At 48.5% G+C, this 24,477-nt stretch overlaps 1 protein-coding gene across 1 annotated transcript in view; it reads left to right on the forward strand.

The window, feature by feature from the left end:
- The window catches only part of GARRE1 (granule associated Rac and RHOG effector 1), a 39,450-nt gene extending 15,909 nt beyond the window's left edge, over positions 1-23,541 (forward strand). The window contains exons 3-14 of the mRNA XM_077288621.1: positions 7,663-7,848; positions 13,448-13,588; positions 13,684-13,779; positions 13,953-14,114; positions 14,203-14,361; positions 15,462-15,559; positions 16,051-16,176; positions 17,033-18,063; positions 18,873-19,038; positions 19,829-19,966; positions 20,116-20,194; positions 20,736-23,541. Coding sequence (XP_077144736.1) covers positions 7,663-7,848; positions 13,448-13,588; positions 13,684-13,779; positions 13,953-14,114; positions 14,203-14,361; positions 15,462-15,559; positions 16,051-16,176; positions 17,033-18,063; positions 18,873-19,038; positions 19,829-19,966; positions 20,116-20,194; positions 20,736-21,035 — 2,682 coding nt within the window. The 3' untranslated portion in view covers positions 21,036-23,541. The remainder of the gene's footprint in view (positions 1-7,662; positions 7,849-13,447; positions 13,589-13,683; positions 13,780-13,952; positions 14,115-14,202; positions 14,362-15,461; positions 15,560-16,050; positions 16,177-17,032; positions 18,064-18,872; positions 19,039-19,828; positions 19,967-20,115; positions 20,195-20,735) is intronic.
- The last annotated feature ends 936 nt before the right edge of the window (positions 23,542-24,477 follow it).

Genomic DNA, 24,477 nt, shown 5'->3' on the forward strand with positions numbered 1-24,477 from the left:
TCTTACCCGGGGTGTCTGTGTACATGGCTCCTGTGCTCTGTTACCCGGGGTGTCTGTGTACGTGGCTCCTGCGCTCAGTTACCCGGGGTGTCTCTGTACGTGGCTCCTGCGCTCTTACCCGGGTTGTCTCTGTACGTGGCTCCTGCGCTCAGTTACCCGGGGTGTCTCTGTACGTGGCTCCTGCGCTCTTACCCGGGTTGTCTCTGTATGTGGCTCCTGCGCTCTGTTACCCGGGTTGTCTCTGTATGTGGCTCCTGCGCTCTGTTACCCGGGGTGTCTCTGTACAGGGCTCCTGCGCTCTGTTACCCGGGGTGTCTGTGTATGTGGCTCCTGTGCTCTGTTACCCCGGGTGTCTCTGTACGTGGCTCCTGCGCTCTGTTAGCGGGGTCATTTTCACTCGTGTGGCTATTGGTGGAGCGTGAGAATATAAATAAAACCTCTTTTACTGGGGACTATTTCCATTTTCGCCCGGTGATGGATGTAAAGTTAGAGGCGACTCGTGCGAGGATTTATTTTGGTTCCATGGCTGAGGTCCGGCCGCCCCCGTGGTGTCTTTTTGCCCCTATCGGTCTTATTTGATATCCTGCCCGAGAGCCGGAGCTGCAGGAAACATCACTTCCTGTCTCCCCAGACGTTTCCATGGAAGATGGTGAATGCAAAACAATCCGGTCCTGCCAAGAAACCGAGTTCGGGAAAATTCCTACAGGCCCCTCAGAAAAAGCTAAAGAAACAGAGAGCTGTGGCCTCGGTGCCCATTGGCAGTGTTGTCTGTGGATGATGGGAGTATCTAGCAGTGATGTCTGTGTATATGACATGTGGATGATGGGAGTATCTAGCAGTGATGTCTGTGTATATGACATGTGGATGATGGGAGTATCTAGCAGTGATGTCTGTGTATATGACATGTGGATGATGGGAGTATCTAGCAGTGATGTCTGTGTATATGACATGTGGATGATGGGAGTATCTAGCAGTGATGTCTGTGTATATGACATGTGGATGATGGGAGTATCTAGCAGTGATGTCTGTGTATATGACATGTGGATGATGGGAGTATCTAGCAGTGATGTCTGTGTATATGACATGTGGATGATGGGAGTATCTAGCAGTGATGTCTGTGTATATGACATGTGGATGATGGGAGTATCTAGCAGTGATGTCTGTGTATATGACATGTGGATGATGGGAGTATCTAGCAGTGATGTCTGTGTATATGACATGTGGATGATGGGAGTATCTAGCAGTGATGTCTGTGTATATGATGTGTGGATGATGGCAGTATCTAGCAGTGATGTGTGTGTATATATATGACGTGTGGATGATGGCAGTATCTAGCAGTGATGTGTGTGTATATATATATGACGTGTGGATGATGGCAGTATCTAGCAGTGATGTGTGTGTATATATATGACGTGTGGATGATGGCAGTATCTAGCAGTGTAGATGATGGCAGTATCTAGCAGTGCTGTCAGTGTATATGATGTGTGGATGATGGGAGTATCTAGCAGTGATGTCTGTATGACATGTGGATGATGGGAGTATCTAGCAGTGATGTCTGTGTATATGACGTGGATGATGGGAGTATCTAGCAGTGATGTCTGTGTATATGACATGTGGATGATGGGAGTATCTAGCAGTGATGTCTGTGTATATGACATGTGGATGATGGGAGTATCTAGCAGTGATGTCTGTGTATATGACGTGTGGATGATGGGAGTATCTAGCAGTGATGTCTGTGTATGATGTGTGGATGATGGCAGTATCTAGCAGTGATGTGTGTGTATGACGTGTGGATGATGGGAGTATCTAGCAGTGATGTCTGTGTATGATGTGTGGATGATGGCAGTATCTAGCAGTGATGTCTGTGTATGATGTGTGGATGATGGCAGTATCTAGCAGTGATGTCTGTGTATGATGTGTGGATGATGGCAGTATCTAGCAGTGATGTCTGTGTATGATGTGTGGATGATGGCAGTATCTAGCAGTGATGTCTGTGTATGATGTGTGGATGATGGCAGTATCTAGCAGTGATGTCTGTGTATGATGTGTGGATGATGGCAGTATCTAGCAGTGATGTGTGTGTATGATGTGTGGATGATGGCAGTATCTAGCAGTGATGTCTGTGTATGATGTGTGGATGATGGCAGTATCTAGCAGTGATGTCTGTATGATGTGTGGATGATGGCAGTATCTAGCAGTGATGTCTGTGTATGATGTGTGGATGATGGCAGTATCTAGCAGTGATGTGTGTGTATATGACGTGTGGATGATGGCAGTATCTAGCAGTGTAGATGATGGCAGTATCTAGCAGTGCTGTCAGTGTATATGATGTGTGGATGATGGGAGTATCTAGCAGTGATGTCTGTATGACATGTGGATGATGGGAGTATCTACAGTGATGTCTTTGTATATGATGTGTGGATGATGGGAGTATCGAGCAGTGATGTCTGTGTATATGACGTGGGGATGACGGCAGTATCTAGCGGTGGGGATGACGGCAGTATCTAGCGGTGCAGATGACGGCAGCATCTAGCGGTGCAGATGACGGCAGCGTCTAGCGGTGCAGATGACGGCAGCGTCTAGCGGTGCAGATGACGGCAGCGTCTAGCGGTGCAGATGACGGCAGCGTCTAGCGGTGCAGATGACGGCAGCGTCTAGCGGTGCAGATGACGGCAGCGTCTAGCGGTGCAGATGACGGCAGCGTCTAGCGGTGCAGATGACGGCAGCGTCTAGCGGTGCAGATGACGGCAGCGTCTAGCGGTGCAGATGACGGCAGCGTCTAGCGGTGCAGATGACGGCAGCGTCTAGCGGTGCAGATGACGGCAGCGTCTAGCGGTGCAGTCTCTGTGTAGCGCTATGAACAAGTCCCAGGGTTTCCTTGTGACTCCCTCGCTGTCCCCGCACATCAGATGCTCCCATACTCCTCTCCGTCTGCACCGTTTCCTCTTGGCTTTATCTTTACTAATCCAGACCTTCCTTCTCTACAGACACCGACCCAAAGATAAAAAAAAAAAAAAAAAAAAAAAAAGAAAACTTTATCCTCTGCTCCTCTGACATTACAGGGACCCTTCATGGAGCGCTCCGTGTGCAGTGAGCAGAGCGGCTTTATGGCAGTTCTTGCCTGTGGACTGCGGCAGCTCCAGCAATCCTGACAGTCCTGGACCGTGATGTAGAGACTGACTCACACCTCACTGTAGGAGACGGGACGGGTGCGCTCACTAAATTCACACCACACTGTAAGAGACGGGACGGGGGCGCTTACTACATTTGCAGACATTTTTCATCTCTTGATGTTGATCCTATTTGCTTTTCCTCCATTGCTGGTGGGATTTGGAGGGGGGGGGTCACCATTTATTTGCATCTGTTCCCTCCTGACATGTCTGTTTTACTATTTCTCTTTGAAATAACCTTTCTGGATGTTTTTTTTTCTTATGTTGTTCCTCTATTATTCCTCTTGGAAATTGACAAATTAACAACTGGGTGATAAAATAGCAGTTTGCCAAAGGGGTATGTCCTTGTTCAGTCTGGCACTGGATAGTATCATATTGTGTAGAAGACACCCACAACTGGACTCCACCCAGTTGCCAGTTTATTGATGCATTTCCAGGAGGAATAACCGAGGGATGGCGCACCATACAGTGTAATATAAGAAAGACTTCCCTTCACCTGCGAGAGGCCAAAAATCATTGAGAACAAAGGCACGCTCAGCCGAACTGAGCATGCAGAGGGTCATCAGAACTAGACGACAGTTATCAGAGGAGTTGGACTGCCGTGGGGTATAGTCCTATAAGAGGAAAATGTGCAGAACGAAAATTACTCTTATCACTGTGATTGCATACATCAGAGGTGGCCACTCATATTTCACCGGTGATCACGTCTGAGGCGGCCGCTCGCTCATGTTTACCCAGTGATCAGGCCGCAGAAGGTCACTTGTGTGTTTCCCCTGTGATCACGTCAGAGGCGGTTGCTCGTTCGCGTGTTTCGCTTGTGATCACGTTGGAGGCGGTTGCTCGCTCATGTGTTTCCCCTGTGATCACGTCGGAGGCGGTTGCTGGCTCGTGTGTACACTGCGATCATGTCGGACGCGATCGCTCTTGTGTTTCTCCCTGTGATCATGTTGGACGTGGTTGCTCTCGTGTGTTTCCTCCGTGATCACGTCAGAGGTGGATGCTTGCTCGTTTGTTCACCTTGTGATCACGTTGGAGGTGGTCGCTCGCTCGTGTGTTTTCCCCTGTGATCACGTCGAGGGCGGTTGCTCTCTCGCTTGTTTCCCCTGTGATCACGTCGGAGGTGGCCGCTCGCTCGTGTCTACCCTGTGATCACGTCGGCAGCGGTTGCTCTCTCGTGTGTTTCCCTTATGATCACGTCGGACGTGGTTGCTCTCTCCTGTGTACCCTGTGATCACGTCAGAGGCGGTTGCTCGCTCGTTTGTTTACCTTGTGATCACGTCAGACACGGTCGCTCTCTCGTGTTTCCCATGTGATCACGTCGGAGACGTTTACTCGTTTGTTAACCTTGTGATCACATTTGAGGTAGTCGCTCTCTTATGTGTTTACCCTGTGATCATGTCGGAGGTGGTTGCTCGCTCGTTTGTTTATCCTGTGATCACATCGGAGGTGGTCGCCCACTCGTTTGTTTATCCTGTGATCACATCGGAGGTGGACAGTCGTTCGTGTGTTTACCCTGTGATCACGTAGGAGGCTGCCGCTCGCTTGTGTTTCCCCTGTGATCACGTAGGAGGCGGCTGCTCGCTCGTGTTTACCCTGTGATCACGTCTGAGGTAGCCGATCGCTCGTGTGTTTACCTTGTGATCTCATCTGAGGTGGTCGCTCGCTCGTGTGTTTACCCTGTGATCATGTCGGAGGTAGTCGCTCGCTCGTCTGTTTACCCTGTGATCACATCGGAGGTGGTCGCTCGCTCGTGTTTACCTTGTGATCACATCTGAGGTGGTCGTTCGCTCTTGTATTTACCCTGTGATCACGTCGGAGGCGGTCGCTCGCTCGTGTATATACCCTGTGATCACATCGGAGGTGGTGGCTCGCTCGTGTATTTACCCTGTGATCACATCGGAGGTGGTCGGTCGCTCGTGTATTTAACCTGTGATCACATCGGAGGTGGTAGTTCGCTCTTGTATTTACCCTGTGATCACGTCGGAGGCAGTCGCTCGCTCGTGTATTTACCCTGTGATCACATCGGAGGTGGTCGCTCGCTCGTGTATTTACCCTGTGATCACATCGGAGGTGGTCGCTCGCTCGTGTGTTTATCCTGTTATCATGTCGGAGGTGGTCGCTCGCTCGTGTATTTACCCTGTGATCACATCGGAGGTGGTCGCTCGCTCTTGTATTTACCCTGTGATCACATCGGAGGTGGTCGCTCGCTCTTGTATTTACCCTGTGATCACATCGGAGGTGGTCGCTCGCTCGTGTATTTACCCTGTGATCACATCGGAGGTGGTCGCTCGCTCGTGTGTTTACCCTGTTATCATGTCGGAGGTGGTCGCTCTCTCGTGTGTTTACCCTGTGATCACATCGGCGGCAGTCGCTCGCTCGTCTGTTTACCCTGTGATCACATCTGAGGCGGTCGTTCGCTCTTGTATTTACCCTGTGATCACGTCGGAGGCGCTCGCTCGCTCGTGTATTTACCCTGTGATCACGTCGGAGGCGGTCGCTCACTCGTGTATTTACCCTGTGATCACATCGTAGGCGGTCGCTTGTTCGTGTATTTACCCTGTGATCACATCGGAGGTGGTGGCTCGCTCGTGTATTTACCCTGTGACCACATCGGAGGTGGTCGCTTGCTCGTGTGTTTACCCTGTGATCACGTCGGAGGTGGTCGCTCACTAGTGTTAACCCTGTGATTACGTCGGAGGCGGCCGCTCGCTCATGTGCTTCCCCAGTGATTACGCGGATCCTTCATTCATGTGTTTTTCTTGCTTGCACAAGACGTGACGTCTGCTTGTTTGACAAGCAGTGCGCTGCCAGACGTCAGGGGACCAAAATAGACATTTTATTTCCTCCCCATGTGAAGCAGCTGTGGACGGGACGCCGGCGCTCTCATCGCTCCTTGTCTGCACATGTCAGGAGGAAAATATTCAGAACTTCACTCCTATATACCGTAGTTGGGTGTTTGGTTTTTTTCTTCTTTCTGGATGTGCAGATAATTGTTACTGCGTCGTCTTCTTTCTGAATTTCTTAGAGGGATTCTCCGCTGAAAGAACTGACTTTAGATTTATTACAGTTAGAATGAAGTCCCGAATTTTCAGACATGGTCGGTCGTTGGTCCTGGGTTTCTTCTAGCTTGTGCTCACCAAGTGTGTAGTCAGCTCTGTGTATGTGAAGGGGGCTGGCCGACTGCCTTATTTTAATTGCTAAGCCAGCCCCCTTGCCTATCATGATTAGTGCATAGACGTAATGGGGGGCTGTCTTAGCTATTGTGCTTGTTATGGGGGCTGGACGGCTGCTTATTTTAATAGCTCTGTCTATGGCAGCGATGGGAAAAGAGGTTTAGTTATTAGACCATCAGCCTGCTCCCTTCAGCACATGATCGGTGCCGAGTGCGAAGTATGAAACCATCTCCCCATAAACGGGAGGTGGAGGGGCCTGGACTGGCACCAATATCCAAAAATCAAGATGGGAAAGAAGGATTGGGCATGCTGAATCCTTCGCATGCACGATCCGTTGTCCTTTCGGGAGATCAGGGCAGTTTGGTTGCAGCTTCCCCCCCCCCCACTTCCCATTGAGAACACACGCACGCTTTGCTGAGCTGAGTATGCATGTGTATAAAGAGGCCAGCAAAAAAGCTGTCAGCCGCCATGCTTAGCAGGACAGGGTCAGGTATATCTGATCCTGGGAAAGCTGTGTGCCGGCCAGTCACCGTTCTCTCCCACCAGCAGATCTGCTCAGTGGCCGGGGACTAGTTGCTCTGCCGTTCAGGCCTCTATGAAAGCTGGGTGACTGACAGCGTAAATGACGAGAAGACAAAGTGAGGTTAAGTCTTGGAAAATGTGAGCAGGATCCCTGCAGGGTCACACGTGTTATTTCCTCTGTCCCATCAGGTCACAGATTACAGATCAGTCAGGAATTCTCCCACCGGCGTGAAAGCCTCATTGTTTTATCTAGAAGTGATCTCGTGTTCTGTGGAGTCACCATCTCGCCTCACATGGAAGACTAGAGAACTTCTGCTTTGCCTTGTTTGCTGCTCCTGCTTGTCCTGCAGCGATGCTGTCCCATCCCATCAGTCACCTGACCGCTGCAGCCAGTCACAGACCTCAGCGGTCACCTGCCGTACACTCATACATGACCACTGATATTGATAAGCTGTCAAATGACGAGACGTCTTAGTTAAAGGAACTACTGGGGTCACCAGCATTTGGGTATTTAAAGGGTATTACTTTATTTCAGAACATTCCCTACTGCAGGGCAGAATTTAGTAAAATTCCAGAGGACCCCTTTAAGTATATCGTTTTAAAGGGGTTTTCAAAACTTTTATAAAACTGTATAAAATGCATTAAAATACCAAAAACAACTTGTCGGCTATATCCCCATAAGTCTCTCCATTCTATGATTTTTGGGGGCTGAAGACCCCTTTTTAAATGATTTCTATGCCTGCTCGGAGGATACATGTGGCCTTGTGTAGTAACCCACGCTCTCCTCCTCTCCACAGGTGCTCGGTCGCTGTTTCTTGACTGTGATGCAGGTTCATTTTCAGTTCTTGTCCCAGGCGTTGCAGAAAGTGCAGCCCTTTGCTGAAGCGATAGCACAAGAGCGCAAGAATGCTCCCGGACCGGGCGAGCTGAGCCCCAAGAGAGAGCTGGACGACGCTGTGCGGACCTGGCGAGGAGCTACCGAGGTGAGCAACCACTGGGCCGCCTTCCACCAGTCCTGAGCTGCACATCTCTATAGTCTTAAGACTTGTGACCGGTGAGGATGGAGGCCATCGTCCTGCCGCACAGTCATACGTGACTCATAGTGTCTGAGGATGTGCGGTGCAGGAATCCTTTCATCAACCCACATGGCCTGGACCGTCACCAAGTGATTCAAAGGGCAGGAGCCGCGTACAAGGCAACGTAGGAGATATGGCGCAATGACGAGACAGCGGAAAGTGTGACAGGCTGAGGCCGACCGATATAATGCAGGAGGTGGAAGCGTCCGCTTGGCCTTATCTACGGACCTTTGGTTCTTTTGTTTGTCTACAGTTTTTTAAAGAAAAATGGGGCAGGCGCATCAGAACGTTGAACACCCCCCTCCCCGCCCCATGGCCCATCTCTCCTCGTCGCCATCTGCACCCTGGCTCGCCGCCGCCTCCTCCTGTGCCCCGGCTCGCCTTTGCCGCCTCCTCCTGCGCCCCGGCTTGCCTTTGCCGCCTCTTCCTGCGCCCCGGCTCGCCTTTGCCGCCTCTTCCTGCGCCCCGGCTCGCCGCCGCCTCCTGCGCCGCCGCCGCCTCCTGCGCCCCCTCTCGCCTTCGCCGCCTCCTCCTGCGCCCCCTCTCGCCTTTGCCTTTACCTAAGCTCCCTCTCGCCTTCGCCTCCTCCTGCGCCCCCTCTCGCCTTCGCCTCCTCCTGCGCCCCGGCCCCGTCTCGCCCTCAATGCTACCAAAAAGTATGATGTCACTGACTCCTTGTGATGGCGTGTGGCATCGCGATGTGCTGCTGACAACTTATTTAAAACTGTTGTCAGACAACCTGTTTAATCCTTTTCAACCCACACTGACCGCTCTGCCTGAATAATCAATGGTGGCGCTCGTTAGTGATGCACGGCCCGGTGACCCCTGTCGGGAATACTTGTTAGTTACACAGCACGTTCCCAGGCAGCCATACTGTCCGGCAGGTACAGCAGTGCAAGAATCAGTCCACGGGAATTAAACATGCACTGATCGCGCTCTGCCACATGTCCACTACCAGGCAGAAGAGCCGTCCGCAGCTCGCTCCATGTTTCGTCTGTGTGGGCCTTTGTGCATTGTGTGCAGGGAGGACGTGTCCGTCCACACACTGACCTTTTTTTTAATTGGAGCGCTCGGTTGTGTAGGAGAGCACGGCGGTGCCAGCGCGGGTGATGGCGGGCCGCCTGTATAATACCGCTCTTGTCTTCTCACACCGGGTTATTTATAGAAAACGTATTGATGGGGAACTCCGAGCCGCGAGCGAGGACGAGGAATGTGGGGATGGAAACTCTGCCAATGGGCCTCTTATTTATTTACTGAAAGCTGCTCCTTAGGCCCCAGTTTCCATAATGTAAACTGTTGCCTACATCTGTCTAATATTGCCTGCAGGGACGAGGTGGGCGCATCAGCCCCCGATAAATCTTGGGATTTTCTTTAGTCAAGGTCTCCTCTCTCTGGGATTTTCCTTAGTGCTCTTGCTGCTGTGGGATTATAACTCCCAGCATGACGTGGAGTCATTGGTTGCAGCCCATTGCATTTTCCTGTATGTTATCCCTCGTTGTACAGGAGGATGAGGTGAGCTGTGACATCAGCTATTGTGAAAGGTGGATCCTGTGTTATCTACTGTATATAGAGGTGTTATCAGTCATTGTACAGGAGGAGGAGGTGAGCTGTGACATCACCTATTGTGAAAGGTGGATCCTGTGTTATCTACTGTATATAGAGGTGTTATCAGTCATTGTACAGGAGGAGGAGGTGAGCTGTGACATCAGCTATTGTGAAAGGTGGATCCTGTGTTATCTACTGTATATAGAGGTGTTATCAGTCATTGTACAGGAGGAGGAGGTGAGCTGTGACATCACCTATTGTGAATGGTGGATTCTGTTATCTACGGTATATAGGTGTTATCAGTCATTGTACAGGAGGAGGAGGTGAGCTGTGACATCACCTATTGTGAATGGTGGATCCTGTGTTATCTACTGTGTATAGAGGTGTTATTAGTCATTGTACAGGAGGAGGAGGTGAGCTGTGACATCACCTATTGTGAATGGTGGATCCTGTGTTATCTACTGTATATAGAGGTGTTATCAGTCATTGTACAGGAGGAGGAGGTGAGCTGTGACATCACCTATTGTGAATGGTGGATTCTGTGTTATCTACGGTATATAGAGGTGTTATCAGTCATTGTACAGGAGGAGGAGGTGAGCTGTGACATCAGCTATTGTGAAAGGTGGATCCTGTGTTATCTACTGTATATAGAGGTGTTATCAGTCATTGTACAGGAGGAGGAGGTGAGCTGTGACATCACCTATTGTGAATGGTGGATTCTGTTATCTACGGTATATAGGTGTTATCAGTCATTGTACAGGAGGAGGAGGTGAGCTGTGACATCACCTATTGTGAATGGTGGATCCTGTGTTATCTACTGTGTATAGAGGTGTTATTAGTCATTGTACAGGAGGAGGAGGTGAGCTGTGACATCACCTATTGTGAATGGTGGATCCTGTGTTATCTACTGTATATAGAGGTGTTATCAGTCATTGTACAGGAGGAGGAGGTGAGCTGTGACATCACCTATTGTGAATGGTGGATCCTGTGTTATCTACTGTATATAGAGGTGTTATCAGTCATTGTACAGGAGGAGGAGGTGATCTGTGATATCACCTATTTTGAATGGTGGATCCTGTGTTATCTACTGTATATAGAGGTGTTATCAGTCATTGTACAGGAAAAGGAGGTGGTGAGCTGTGACATCACCTATTGTGAATCCGATATTATCATGTAGCGGCTTTTGAAAGGATCATCGGACATTGATTTGTATCGTCTGCTGCGTCCCTGCCGAGTTGTGGGATAATGTGTACATGCCCTTTATGTATGGGGGGATGGGATGGCTGGAACATACTGGAATGTAGTTGAGTCTGTGGTTTCGATAAGTAATTCCATATGAGCCTGAAGTCGGATGAGTTTCCCCTCGATGTCCGGCTGTAGGACTGGGATCGCTCCTATTTGCCGAACAACAATGTGTCCTCACTGCAGAGCGGCTTATTACTTTGCTGCTCAGATCATTATAATCCCCGGTGGTTGTTCTTGTTCTTGTCTTTTTTCATACCAAACATGTTTGCTTTTGGGTTTCGTTTAGAAAAAAATCATCATTTTTCTGTTGCAAACTCCTTGTTTCCTGGCATGTCCAACTTTGTTGTGGTCTTGTGGTCCTAAGGCTATGTGCACACGTCAGGATTTCTTGCAGAAATTTTCCTGACAAAAACCGGACATTTCTGCCAGAAAAACGCATGTGGTTTTTTTCGCGGTTTTTCATGCGTTTTTGATGCGTTTTTTGTGCGTTTTTTTTTTCCAAATGCATAGAATTGCGGGAAAAACGAGGAAAATCCACAAAATTAATGAACATGCTGCTTTTTTTACCGCAATGCGTTTTTTTCACGGAAATAAACGCACCATGTGCACAAAACATGCAGAATGCATTCTAAATGATAGGATGCATAATGTATGCGTTTTTAATGAGTTTTTATAGTGTGTTTATCGTGAAAAAAAATGCGAAAAAACCTGAACGTGTGCACATACCCTGAATCAGCAGAGATGAGTTCAGAAAAAGGCAAATAGGGGTCAGAAAGTATCCCAATGGGTTCTTTAGTAAAGCTCACTGATGGCTTCTCAGTTAAGGCTACTTTAACACATCCGTCTTTTTGTTTCAGGCTAAATCCGGCTTTTTAGAGAAAAACCGGAAAAAATAAAAACCGGAAACGTCTTTTCCCCCATTGACTTGTATTAGCGCCGGATCGCGCCGCATGGCCCAGCGTTCCTTCCGTTTTTTTCCCGGATCCGGCTAAAATTCCGATTCCGGCGTCTGGAAAAAATGTCTACTGCAACGTTTTTTGTCTGCGGCAAAAAAGCCTGAAGCGCCGGATCCGGCGCTTCCGGCTGTTTGCTACAATGAAAGCTTATGGGTGCCGGATCCGGCAGCCTGATCTGTTTTTTTTAAACTGAGCATGCTCCAAATTTTTTTTTTTTATCCAATAATCTAGATAGGCTAGCCAGATCAGTCAACAAAACGGATCCGTCGCATCAGTTTTTCAAAATTTGCGCCGGATCGTTTTTTCTTAACATTCGCCGGGTTTAGCCTGACACTGAAAACCTGATGTGTGAAAGTAGCTTAACTCATCCTGCAGCTTGCAATTACAGGTGCTTCTCAATAAATTAGAATATCATCAAAACGTTAATTTATTTCAGTTCTTCAATACAAAAAGTGAAACTGAGTCATTAGAGTGATCTATTTCACGTGTTTATTTCTGTTAATGTTGATGACTATGGCTTACAGCCAATGAAAACCCAAAAGTTATTATCTCATTAAATTAGAATACTTTAGAACACCAGCTTGAAAAATGATTTTAGCATCCAAAATGTTGGCGTACTGAAATGTATGATCAGTAAATGCAACACTTAGGAAGCCTTTGCAGGTGTTTTTTGTTAATTATTCTAATTTACTGAGATAATGACTTTTGGGTTTTCATTGGCTGTAAGCCATAATCATCAACATTAACAGAAATAAACACGTGAAATAGATCACTGTGTGTAATGACTCTCTATAATATGAGTTTCACTTTTTGTATTGAAGAACTGAAATAAATATAACAAATAAATATATATATAAAAAATAATATATAAAAAATACCTTTTTGATGATATTCTAATTAAGTGAGAAGCATTTATAAGTCAGTGCAACACTGAATCTATAGAAGGCAAAAGGTGCAACATTTTTAATTACAAATTTTTTAGCCCTAAATAAATGCATTTAAGAAAAAAAAAAGTCCATATCCTGCTACATATCCGTCCACGTGAGCCACACACGGTCTCGGGAGTTGCTCGTTGCCTCCTCCTGCAGCGACGTCATCTGTTTACTCCTAGGAGATGTGAATGGGCTGCGAGTTTCAGGGTTGTCTTGCCAGAACCATTCCTCTTGCCCAGGGCTGCCCTCCTCCTCCTCCTCTTCCTCCTCCTCTGATCCATGTGATCCTTTCAGCTATTAACCTGCAGTAACACTTGTCAGCGCGAGGACTCTGATCCCAGAGACTGGTAATCTGCAAAACTGGGTCAGATCACTCTACTACAAGTCCCAGCATGCTGCAGACTCGTGTCTCAAGCTCTCAGCTTTACATATGTGCTTGGAAATAAACTGAGCAACGTCTTCATCCGCGTCCCTTTAAATATTTACCGCCGCCCAAATAAACATTGAAAATGCAAATCGCGATCCCACGTCGGAGTCTTTTCATTCAGTGCCCCCATGTTGGGACCCCCATCGGTGATCCCTCTCTGCAGCGCCACCGCTGGACATATTAATCATTGCTCTAGGATGAGAGGTGCCCATATCCCGCATTTACACAGTGCACTTTTTATAGGCTCTTGCCCAGCACCAACGCTCGCTGCAGACCCCCGAGGCACAGAAGGGGCACCTGCTGATCGGATGCATTATGTCTTCTGGGTTCAGAATTTGCTGATCTGTGCAAACCTAACGAGCGCCGCCGCATTATTCTAACACGCGGGTTTCTGCTGACAGGCCACAAGCCGCCTGCGAGAGAGAGGATGTGACGGCTCCCTGGCCGGGTTAGAGGTTCAGCAGCTCTTCTGCTCGCAGAGCTTGGCCATCCCAGAGCATCACCTGAAGGAGCTGAACCTGAAGATCGACAGCACCTTACAGGTAAGACTCTGCACCCCCCGCGGCTTCGTGGTCCCCTCCGGCTCTATATTAAATACATCTAATGCTAAATTTTCCTGTCGCTGGTGTTGTTGCAGGCATATCGGATGGCACTGGAGAGTTTAGGTCACTGTGAATATGCCATGAAGGCCGGCTTCCACCTCAATCCCAAGGCTATCGAAGACTGTCTGAAGGTAACGGCCCATGTACACTACAAAAGGGGCAAAAAGCAAGTGTTGGATCGGTTGGGTCCCCAATTCTCCCCACGGCACGGCTTGACTCCGCTCGGCAGCGCCAGTCTAAGTCTGCCGCACCGAAGATCTCAGACCACCAGGATCATGAGAAAATTACTTTTCTGTTCCCACAGGGCTGCTGCAGCGACGCGGAAGCACAACAGGCAGGAAGGAGGCAGACGCCACCGCAGCCGATCCAGTGCGAGCTCCCGACCATACCGGTGCAGATCGGCTCCCACTTCCTGAAAGGAACGTCCTTCAACGAGTCCTCAACCGATAACCTGAAGCTTAAAACGGTAACTTTCGCCAAGTCCGCGCCTGCCAGTCAACGTTTCGTTGTGCCGGGTTATCGGTTAATGCCGAATCTCCACTCCGTTCTTCTAGCACGCGATGCTGCAGCTGATCAGAGAGGCCGACTCTCACAACGGCATGACCGGCCGGGACGAAAGCGCCGTGACGGAAATTCTCAATCAAGTGTGCCCTTCCACTTGGCGGGGGGCTTGTAAAACTGCAGTGCAGTTGCTTTTCGGCCAGGCTGGTCTGGTAAGTGCATGTTGTAATAAATGGTCACCTTTAGCTATCTATTGTGTCTGGGGGGGCTTCTGCAAGGAGGGATGATTTCACCTGCACATTCTGACGTCCCAGAATCATTTTCATGCTCCGCGAGTCTCCGGATGGGCCCGTGTCCCTGCCGCCTCCTGGCACACCCTGCTCGACGAGTCGTCACTTGCATGCTTAATAGGAGACTCGTCTGCAGCCCACACACCTACTCACATCTGGACCACTTTTACCCCTGAATAGGGGCTTATCTGCAGTGTTATGTTCTGCAGGTACAAGGCGGCGGGGGGGATTTTAGCAGTGTCGGGGAAATGATCTCATCGGCGTCAGATAATAGGGGAGGAAGCACCTGTCGCTCAGTATCCCTCCCTCCATGGGCAGGAAGCCTCCCGCTTCCTCCACCGGGCTGGGTGTGAGAAACCAGCATTTGGCTACGATCGTGCCGTCGTCACTGAGAGTCTTGGAGCTAAGTGTAACTTTTAACCCTCCAACCTAGATTCCTGGCACGCCGGCCACCCCCTCCTGATTCATGGCCGGTGTCCAGCATTTCCCTTATTGCATGGGAGAAGTGCAAAACTCCCTCTTTAGGCCTCCGAGCTCATCTGTAACCTGGTGTCAAAGATAGGACATTCTGGAGCCTTTCTCACAGCTTAAGTTTTGCTACTCTTGGAGCTAAATAGGTCGGACTGCCCATTATCTGTCCTGACACATTGATTTGTGTCCCACTGTTGGGACCCCCACCAATCCCGAGACCGTGGGCTCTGGAAGGAGGGGAGGTTGAGCGTGTGGACCTCCACTTCTATAGGGCGAGTACAGTGTTCATATGTCTCCCCCTTAAGTCTATGAGAAAGTTACAGAAATGCTGATTATACAATGATCGGGGCTTTAATTCCAAAACTTTGCAGGAGAGCTGCGTACATAAAGCTACACTGTCCATTATAGCTGAGCTGAGAGCAATGGGAAAATCTCCGCAGCGTTGCTCACTTCCGACTGTAATGATTTGCTGGAGCTGTCGAAGCGGTTTCTAACCCATGCAACTAATGTGTTTTTTTTTTTTTTCCTTTGTTCTCCTCCCCAAAAATTAGGTGGTCGTTGATACAGCACAGATTGAGAATAAGGAAGCGTATGCCCCGCAGATCAGTCTGGAGGGCTCCCGACTCATCGTGCAAGTCCCATCCACTTGGTAATTCTTTTTTTTTGTTGTTGTTTTGTTATAGCTATGGGAATTAAAAGCAGAGCTTTACACTAGAGGGGCATTTACTACATACAGGTTGATGAGGAGGGCCTTATAGACGCCGCGATGCAAACTGCGTGGGGACAGAACCGCCATGACTACGATAGACCTGCCGCTATGCGGGATTCGGTGTCACATTCGCCCCATGTGTTTTGATACTGGAGGAACAGTTGCATCCGCTGTGCGATTATTGCAAACGATTTGGATTTCTGCAAGTCGTTCGTGACTTAAGTCTTAAGATCCGAAATGCTAAAGGTGCAACTGAAGACCACCCGATATCTATGGGAGATGGCTTCAGATTGATCGTGCGGGGTTCACTGTTCCGAATGGGACCTGGCGCCTTCTATCCAATCTTTGCCTCTTCTATGGATTTGTAGTAGTCCGTACAGCTGTCATGTCTTCCTTCTGTGTGTGAGATGACTTTTTATCGTGACCCTCAGGTGTTTAAAGGAAGACCCGGCGACAATGTCTCTGCTGCAGAGGAGCCTGGACCCAGAGAAGACCCTGGGGCTAGTGGATGTCCTGTACACAGCGGTGTTTGACGTCACCCGCTGGAAGGAGGGCCGGTACGTGTCTCATTATATTACTGTAGGTTGTATTGTGCGGTTTGTTTCTTTGGTTTTCTAGATCCCTCTTCCTGCAGAAAACCATTCCTGCTGTGAGACCCGCAGCTCAGCCCTATTCATGTGAACAGCACCGCTGCATTTCCCTGCAGATCAGGGTGACCGGGAGCAGGCGCTAAATCTGCACCGCAAGACCTCGCCGGTGTCGGCATACTGTAAACACGCCATCTCTTTAACGGTTGCTTCCTCCATAACCATCTTCAGCTAATGCGCTCCGGCAGAGACTAATGGCGGCTCCACTAATATACAATGTCCGTAGATGCATCCTGGTACCAATGTGTCAGCTTTACACTATTAATAGTGCTGCTTAAAGGGATTGTCTTTAGGCGCTCCCAATATTGAGCTTATGGTGGGGGAAGGGAAGTGTTGAGTTATCACCAGGTTAGGAGTCCTTATTTACCTTGCAGGGAATATCCAGCATCACACAGTAGACATTAAATGCCAAAAAAGTACCTTTCAAGACCCCCGGCTGCCACCGATAAGAACCCTCGACGGATGGATATAAACAGTGAATGGATATCAACAGCACAGCGCCACAGCTGTGTAGTGGTCGTTCTTAGTACTGCAGCTCAGCTCCTATTGGAGCGAATGGGAGGTGAACTGCAATACCAAGAATGGCCAGTACACAGTGTATGGAGCTGTGCTGTTTATATACGGCCCTCCTGGGGGCTCAGTACAGCTGATCAGTGGGGGGCGCCAGGTGTGCAATATCGATGACCTGAGTCCTGGACAACCCCTTTAAGGTTTTCTGACCACCAATATTGTGTGCCGGTCATCTGACCTCTTGCTTTGCTTGCAGGGAACAAGTATTGCCAATCATCCAGATTCAGCTGCAGAGAGAAACCTCCGAGTTCGGGAACCAGATCGATCTTCCGCACGGGAGCGGCAGCAAGTCGGCGGGTGGACTCCAAAAGACGTTCTCAAAACTGACTTCGCGGTTCACCAAGAAAGTGTCTTGTAGCGTCTCCGGTCACAGCGGGAGTTACTCCGTCCCTCAGACCCCCTCCAAACATGTCTTAACCACTAATCACTCAGATGAAAAGGGGAAACATCCCAACCACGCGGACTCCAAGCTGCAGAGCATGCTGACCCTGGGGAGCTTCTCCAGGTCCATGGATGGCTCCGGCCACAGCACCAACAGCCACATAGTCAATGGCTTTCTGGTCGACCGCCGAGAGGACTTGTTTAAAGGAGACGATTTAAAGGACGAGAAGGGGATGAACTTGCCCTCTGACCAGGAAATGCAGGACGTCATCGACTTCCTATCCGGCTTCAACATGGGCAAATCTCAGCAGACGTCTCCAGTGGTCAAGAGGAGAAATTCTGCTACGTCCTCCGTAGCTCCGGAGCCAAAACAAGGGACTGTAAAGCCACCGTCGCAGCCAGTAATGCACCCCCCTCCGATGCATCCTCCTCCAACGCAACCGCAGCAACAACAAGGACTGTTACAGCAACCACCGCCGCTGCCGATCTCCCAGAAACCGCAGCTGCAGTATTATCAGCACTTGTTCCAGCCCATCGGTCCGCAGCAGCAACAGTCGCCACACCCGTCTGGGAAATGGTTAAACAGCTCGTCCCAGCAGTCGTCACAAGCCGTCGGCAGTGGCCTGTCTCCCCTCGGACAGATGAGCCAGTGGAGCGGTCAGGGGGTCCCCGATCTGAGCTCTGACCTGTATAGCATGGGGCTGGTCAGCAGTTTTATGGATAACATGATGTCTGAGATGCTGGGGCAGAAATCGCAAGGCCCTCGAAATAACACTTGGCCAAACCGGGACCAAAGTGAAGGAGTGTTCGGCATGCTCGGAGACATTCTGCCTTTTGATCCCGCAGGTGACGACTCTGGTTTTTTAGATCCATGTATACACAATACATTTCCTAATATATATATGATTCTACTAGTGGGGTGTCTTTTGTTCAGGTGCCCGGCCCTCTGCCTCCAGGCGCCCGGCCCTCTGCCTCCGGCTCTGAATACTATTTAATAGGACTGATGCATGATAGCTGCCGGCTGTACACAACACGTTGCGACTGACATTGCTACACACATTGCTTGTTCATGGCCGTCCGCGCTCCTGTGTGCATGCCGGACCTACATGACTGTCAGCAGCAGAAAGTACAAGGCCTGAGGGGGCAAAGCACAATACAGGGATGTAGTGAGCATGAAGGAAAGAATCTGTCCCACTCCTGCCTCCTCAGGCGTCGCACTTTAAAGCGATATTTTCAATTTAGACATTTGTGCAATATCCATAGGATACACCATGATCGGGGCCTAGAACCGTGGCCCCATGCTCCATCCAAACAGAATAAATGGAGACATGCTTTATTATTGCTTCGGCCACTTTTGCAGAAGATAACTGAGAGCACTAGCTGTACGTCCACAGTCCCAGCTGTGGTCTTATCACCCTATAATATGAAATAACCCACTGGCCTCGTCTGCAGCCTGCTATTATTTCTAACTAATGGGTGGGATTTTGTGCCTGTAAACAGGGGCTTTAGCAGCTGCTGACTGGCATTGGTCTCCCATTGTGCTGTATTCAGAGGTAGAAGACAGGGAGGCTTAAAAGCTTAGTCCTGGGGGATGACACAGAGCAAACATCTGAGCCTGGCAACCACTGACTGTCCTTTTCCCATCTCTCCCGCAGTTGGTTCGGACCCGGAGTTTGCCCGCTATGTGGCCGGGGTCAACCAAGCTATGCAACAAAAACGGCAAGCACAGCATGTCCGCCGGCCAAGCACCACACGTAGCAACTGGCCCCATCCTGATGAGTCGCACAGAACCTGGCCATTCCCAGAATACTTCTCGGAGGGGTAAGAACATGGCAGTTTGTGGTCCTCCTGCACCCTGGACGTTACATTGCACTAAATGGAACGAGCAATCAATGATCACAGGTTCATGTCCCCATGGGGACTAACAAAGTGCAAGTCCCCAGTTTCACCGTGCGAAAGTAAAAAAAGCATATTGAATCGCTGCATCCGTACGTCAAAGTATTTTATCCATAAGGTAAACTGAAAAAAGGGAGGACCCCTGTAAAAAAAACACCATAAGAGGAAAGACCCCCCACTCTTCTAAACAAAAAAAAACACCAGTATACAGGCAGAGATGCTTACCTGTTCAGAGCCTCCAACAATTGCACTAACCAAGGTACAGCGGACCCAAGTTAAGATGGCAAATACACAGGTGCAATAATACCGATAATGCAGCCACCCTACAATCAGGAATTGGCCGCTTGGTGCACCTGTGCAAACAAATAGTCTGTATGTGGCGTGTTCACACAGGAATGCAAAGTATATGGCTCAGAGCCTATTAATGACGCCATGTAGTGGGCTCACCATGATGCATCCTGTGTGAAGAGAGGCCACAGTGTACAGAGCCATCTAGGGCCCAGCCGCACCCTGGCTGGGCCCTAGATGGCTCTGTACACTGTGGCCTCTGTTCCTCCTGAGTAATGACGGCGCCATCTGTGGCCATGCGTAGCATTTTTACTACTTAGTGCAGGACTTCAGTGTAAGTGTTTGGCCGATCCACTGCGGTCTGTTCCGGTGCGGTCTGTTCCGCCAGTGAGGATGTGTTGCACATTACCGTTCCCTTGCCTTCCAGAGACGGGATGAACAGCAGCTGGACGGGCGCTCAGGGAGACTCCGCCAGCTCCAGCGATGAGACGTCATCTGCAAACGGAGACAGTCTATTCTCTATGTTCTCAGGGCCGGATCTTGTCGCTGCCGTCAAGCAGAGGAGGTAAGTGACGTCCGAGAGCTGCTGACACCCAGAAATGAGCTCCTGCTGCGGAGACGGATGAGTGCGGGACGTTGTACTATGCGGGGTGCAGGACTATTATTAATTATTATTACTTGTTAACCCCCTTCTGTCCTGCTGTCTTTTACTAGGAAACACAGCAGTGGTGAACAGGAGGCGAACACTCTACCGTCACCACCACTCCTCTCAACAGTGGATGATCTCAACCAGGTGAGACGCTGACCGGGATATCGCCATTTATTGGGTTCGATAAGGCACAACCTCAGGTAGTCCAAATTGGGACAGGTCATCAATATCTGATAGGTTGTGGTCTGGCACCTGGGACCCCCGCCTATCAGCTGTTATCAGTGCCAGCGACAGAAAGTACTCCCTTCCCGAGCTGCTCCGTTTACTTGTATGGTCTGCGGCTAGTACTGCACATCTATTCAAATCAATAGGGGCGGATGTGTAATACCCGGCGGCGGTCACTATCAGAAGATGGAGCAGCTCTGCAAGTGAGCACTTCCTGCCGCCAACACCGATATCAGCTGATCATGGGAGTGACGGGTGTCTGACCCCGGTCGATCAGACATTGATGACCTTTCCCAAGGATCAGCCACCAAAGTAAATGTAGCAGACAGTCCCTTTAAAGGCTGCAATGCCGACCCGAACTGAGGCTGGGGGTCCGTGAAATACGCCCATCTAAAACCATCCTTGTGCGCTCCTTGCAATGGACCGAGCGTCTGATAAGTGTTTAATTTTCTATTTTCAGGAGAACAAAACCAAAACGTGGCCCCCGAAGGCCCCCTGGCAGCACTCGTCCCCCCTCACCAATACACTGCCCAATCAGAGTTCTTCTTTATACCACATGACGAGTCCGGGGAGCCAGTGGAACGACTCAATGCAAATGCTGCAATCACCGGTCTGGTCCACGGCCAACGACTGCGCTCCGCCGACTGGGATCTCCTCCACGTTCGCTTACGCGCAGCAGCCATCCCAGCAGGCAAACAAGGGCTTTAAATCGTTCCAGATGAAGCACGAGCGCCGGCCTTCCTACCTGCACCAGTTCTGACCAAGCTGCTTGGGGGTCCGTGTCGGCTGCGTCCCTGTGTTTTATTGGGGGGGGGGGGTTGTGTTTCCAGGGGGTGGGAAGGGTTTTGCAGTCTCATAACTTGTTGTGGAAAGTTTGGGTTGTCTGGTTCTGATCCTGTTTTTGTGGTTTCCACCGAATACGTGAGACGAGCAGTGTGGATTTTTCAGAAATTTTGAAGAGTTCCACTTCGTTTTTTGTTTTTTTTAATGGGAAACATACTAAACCCCCTCCCAACCCTGTGCCCCCCCATAAAAGAGCAATTCCAACATGGAGCTGGTTAATAACAAGGCCCGGCCTGGTTGAGGATTGTATGGTGGTGAGTCGAGCTGTGCAGTCCCCCCGACCCTGTGTGACTCTAGGCCCTGGTGGGCCGGGGTGTCCATCCAATGCTATTCTTTTCTATACAGAGACCACAGGGGCTCTCGGCCCCAGGGCTATATTTATATGGTGATGCTTATTGCGTCCCCATAGAAATGCATCAGATTTTGGGACGAGGGTCTGTTCAGTAGTTGTTCTCCATACTGGCCAGGGTTGAGGGGCATTTTCCCCCCCCCCTCCCCGATGCCCCTATGAAAGCCCTGGCAGAAAACCCGAAGGATTACAAAGGGCGAATGTTATACTTTGCCGTTATATATATATATATATATATATATATATTTTTTTTTTCTCTCTTCCTGGGAGGCCGAGGTCGGAGTATAACCCCCTCCACCTCATCCCCAGCAAGAGCGACAGAACCTGGTTGTGTCATAAAACAACCTCACTTTCTGGCAATTTATTTTTATTATTATTATTTTTCTACTTTTTATTCATCTGGCCAAAGGCATTACGCACATAACACTCCTGACGAGAGAGAAGGCGATTCTGGGATAGTAAAAGACTTTTCAATTTTTTTCTTTAAAATAAAACTAATAATATAGAATGAAAATAATATCTATGTGAGCTGGCTCCGACAAATATCTAACAAAATAGCAGGTAGACGACATTAAAGTCTATTTTTTACAAATGTCACTTCTCAGTGCCATGAATCTCCTTATTCCCCTCCGGAAGCGGAAACCCCAAACGGTGCGCCGAGTTTCTTCCAACCAAAGTGGCTGCAGAGATGCTTATATACATGGTGCTTACCACGAAATCCCAACCACCCTCCTTTTTCTGTACAGGTTGCCCCCCGAACTCTCCATTAATCCTGATCGATGTTACAAGAAATACTTTATATATAAATATTATTATATAGTTTATATGTATTTAAGTCATTTCATTTTTTTTTTTTGGCTGAAGCCCCTTATTGTTAAATCCCTTCCCTCACCCATCACTTGTATTTTCTAGAATGGAAAACGTACATTAAAAAAAGGCAAAAAATTTCCAAAACTTACTGACAGTATTAATCTTATTTTTGTATATATTTTTTATCAATATTCTGCGTTAATCGTTACCGTGAGGGAGATCGCGCCGATAGATGGCGACGGACTTGTTCCTCAAAGCACATTGAGCGTTTTTTTTTTTTTTCATTTTTACAAAGTTTATCTAAAATAAACCAAAAATATGTATAAAACACTAAACTATATATACAAAAAAAAGGGGGTAAAAATAAACCCCTCATCCGCTCCACTCAACCCTCCCTGTTCTAGCGGACCCTTTTGTGTTTGTCGCCCGTATTTATAGTTTTTTGGGTTTTTTTTTTTTTGCTTTCAAGTCTTCATCCTGTCTGTTTACAGAGACTTGTGTGCAGTCTAGAACCCCTTTCTATACCAACGCATTTCGGCACCGCATTTCGTGTGGTGTTTTTTTTTTTTAAATATTTTGTACCTCTTGTTTCCAAGACTGGCTCTAAACATTGAGTTGTATGAAACAATTCACATAGGGTCACCCCTTCCTACGACTAGCGCCCCCGTTCCCCATCCCCCGTTTTCGTTCCTTTGCACTTGACCTCTCCCGTATTTTATCAGAATAATTATGGTCTTATTAACGGATAGACGTATATATTTGTACCGAACAGACGTCTCAAAAGTGCCAACAATTGTTCCACAGGCGACATAATAAATATATATATATTTTTTACGTGTATTTTGAAGTCTTCTAAATTAAACGGGGGGAAAAAAAAAATTAAAAAAAAAAGTTGAGACCATTTTTTTCTTTTCTGTATGTTGAAGCTTTGACCATGTAGGTGCTATGTTTTTTGGCTTCCAAATTTTCTTTTTTTTTTCCGGATATTGGTCACCTCTAGCAAAAAACAAACAAAAAAATATATATAAAAAAAATGGGGTGAACCCACTCCCCTCTACGAGCATGTTCATTCTTCGCCAAGAGGGGGAGTGGGTTTGGCGCTGTGCGAGTGTGACCCCCTTCTCCCTCTCCTCCCCCAACGATCGCTTTTTTGTTTTCTCTCCAGCAAACACTCCGAAACTGGAACTGTACAGTTTGTATTTTACTTCTGAAGCTTCTGTAAGTAAAATGACTATTTGCTTTATTAAAGATACATTTAATAGTGTGACCTTTACTTCATGTCTTGTTGTTGGACGCGGCTTCGTCACTTTTCACTCCTATGTAAAGAGAATAGAGGGTAACTTACTGTACCGATTAAAGGGAGACGGGGTCAGACCCCGACCAATATTAACCACCCACCCTAGGGCATTGTCTGAGAACCCTTTAATAGTAAGTTTGTACCAAATTTATTCTGGCCTTTAACCTCTAACAGTCAATTTTTTGGCTGTTTGCCCCCTTTTTTGTGCGGGTGAGACGACTTTTAGTTTAGAATGACACCATTAATAAAAATGGAGGAAAAAAAAAATCTATGGGCTTTATTTTTTGGTACCATTTTGGAGTAAATGTATCACTTTTTGCAATTTTGCTGTATAGTTGCAGCAACTGTTTTGTTTTTTTGCAGCTTTTTATGCCTCATGGACAAGGCAATATAAAATGTATATTAGGAGGTAAAGGGGGTGAGTTATTTATTTATTTTTTTTTTAAGTTCCCTTTACCCTGAGATCATCTGTGTGTAGTATATGGAGACAATCATGGTCTCTTTAGAAGCTAAGCCGAGGTCTGGGCTTTGTAGACAGAAGTACGGACATGGCAGCGACATAATGTGCCAATTAGGAAAGTATCCCTCTCCCTGCTAAACAATGAAGAGGGGGTAATCATGAAAAAAGTGGGAAAGCAATGTTTCCTCAGTTGGACCTTAAAATAGTGGATATAAGGGGGGTCACAGGAAACTAACCCCACTCATAGTTATATAGGTTGAAAAAAGACCTAGGACCATCAGATTCAACCTTTCAGTCCCCTTGGAGCTATGGACTCGAGGCAGAATATCCGTCTCGTTTCATGATGTAGTGTATCTGGAGGAGCGATGACCCTAAAAGAGGGCGAGTTCAGGCCCCCTTTGTGGATCGGATTAATGTGACGTGCCAGGTGAGTGTCCCTATTG

This window comes from Ranitomeya variabilis, chromosome 2 (genome assembly GCF_051348905.1).
Source record: "Ranitomeya variabilis isolate aRanVar5 chromosome 2, aRanVar5.hap1, whole genome shotgun sequence".
Lineage (NCBI taxonomy): Eukaryota > Metazoa > Chordata > Amphibia > Anura > Dendrobatidae > Ranitomeya > Ranitomeya variabilis.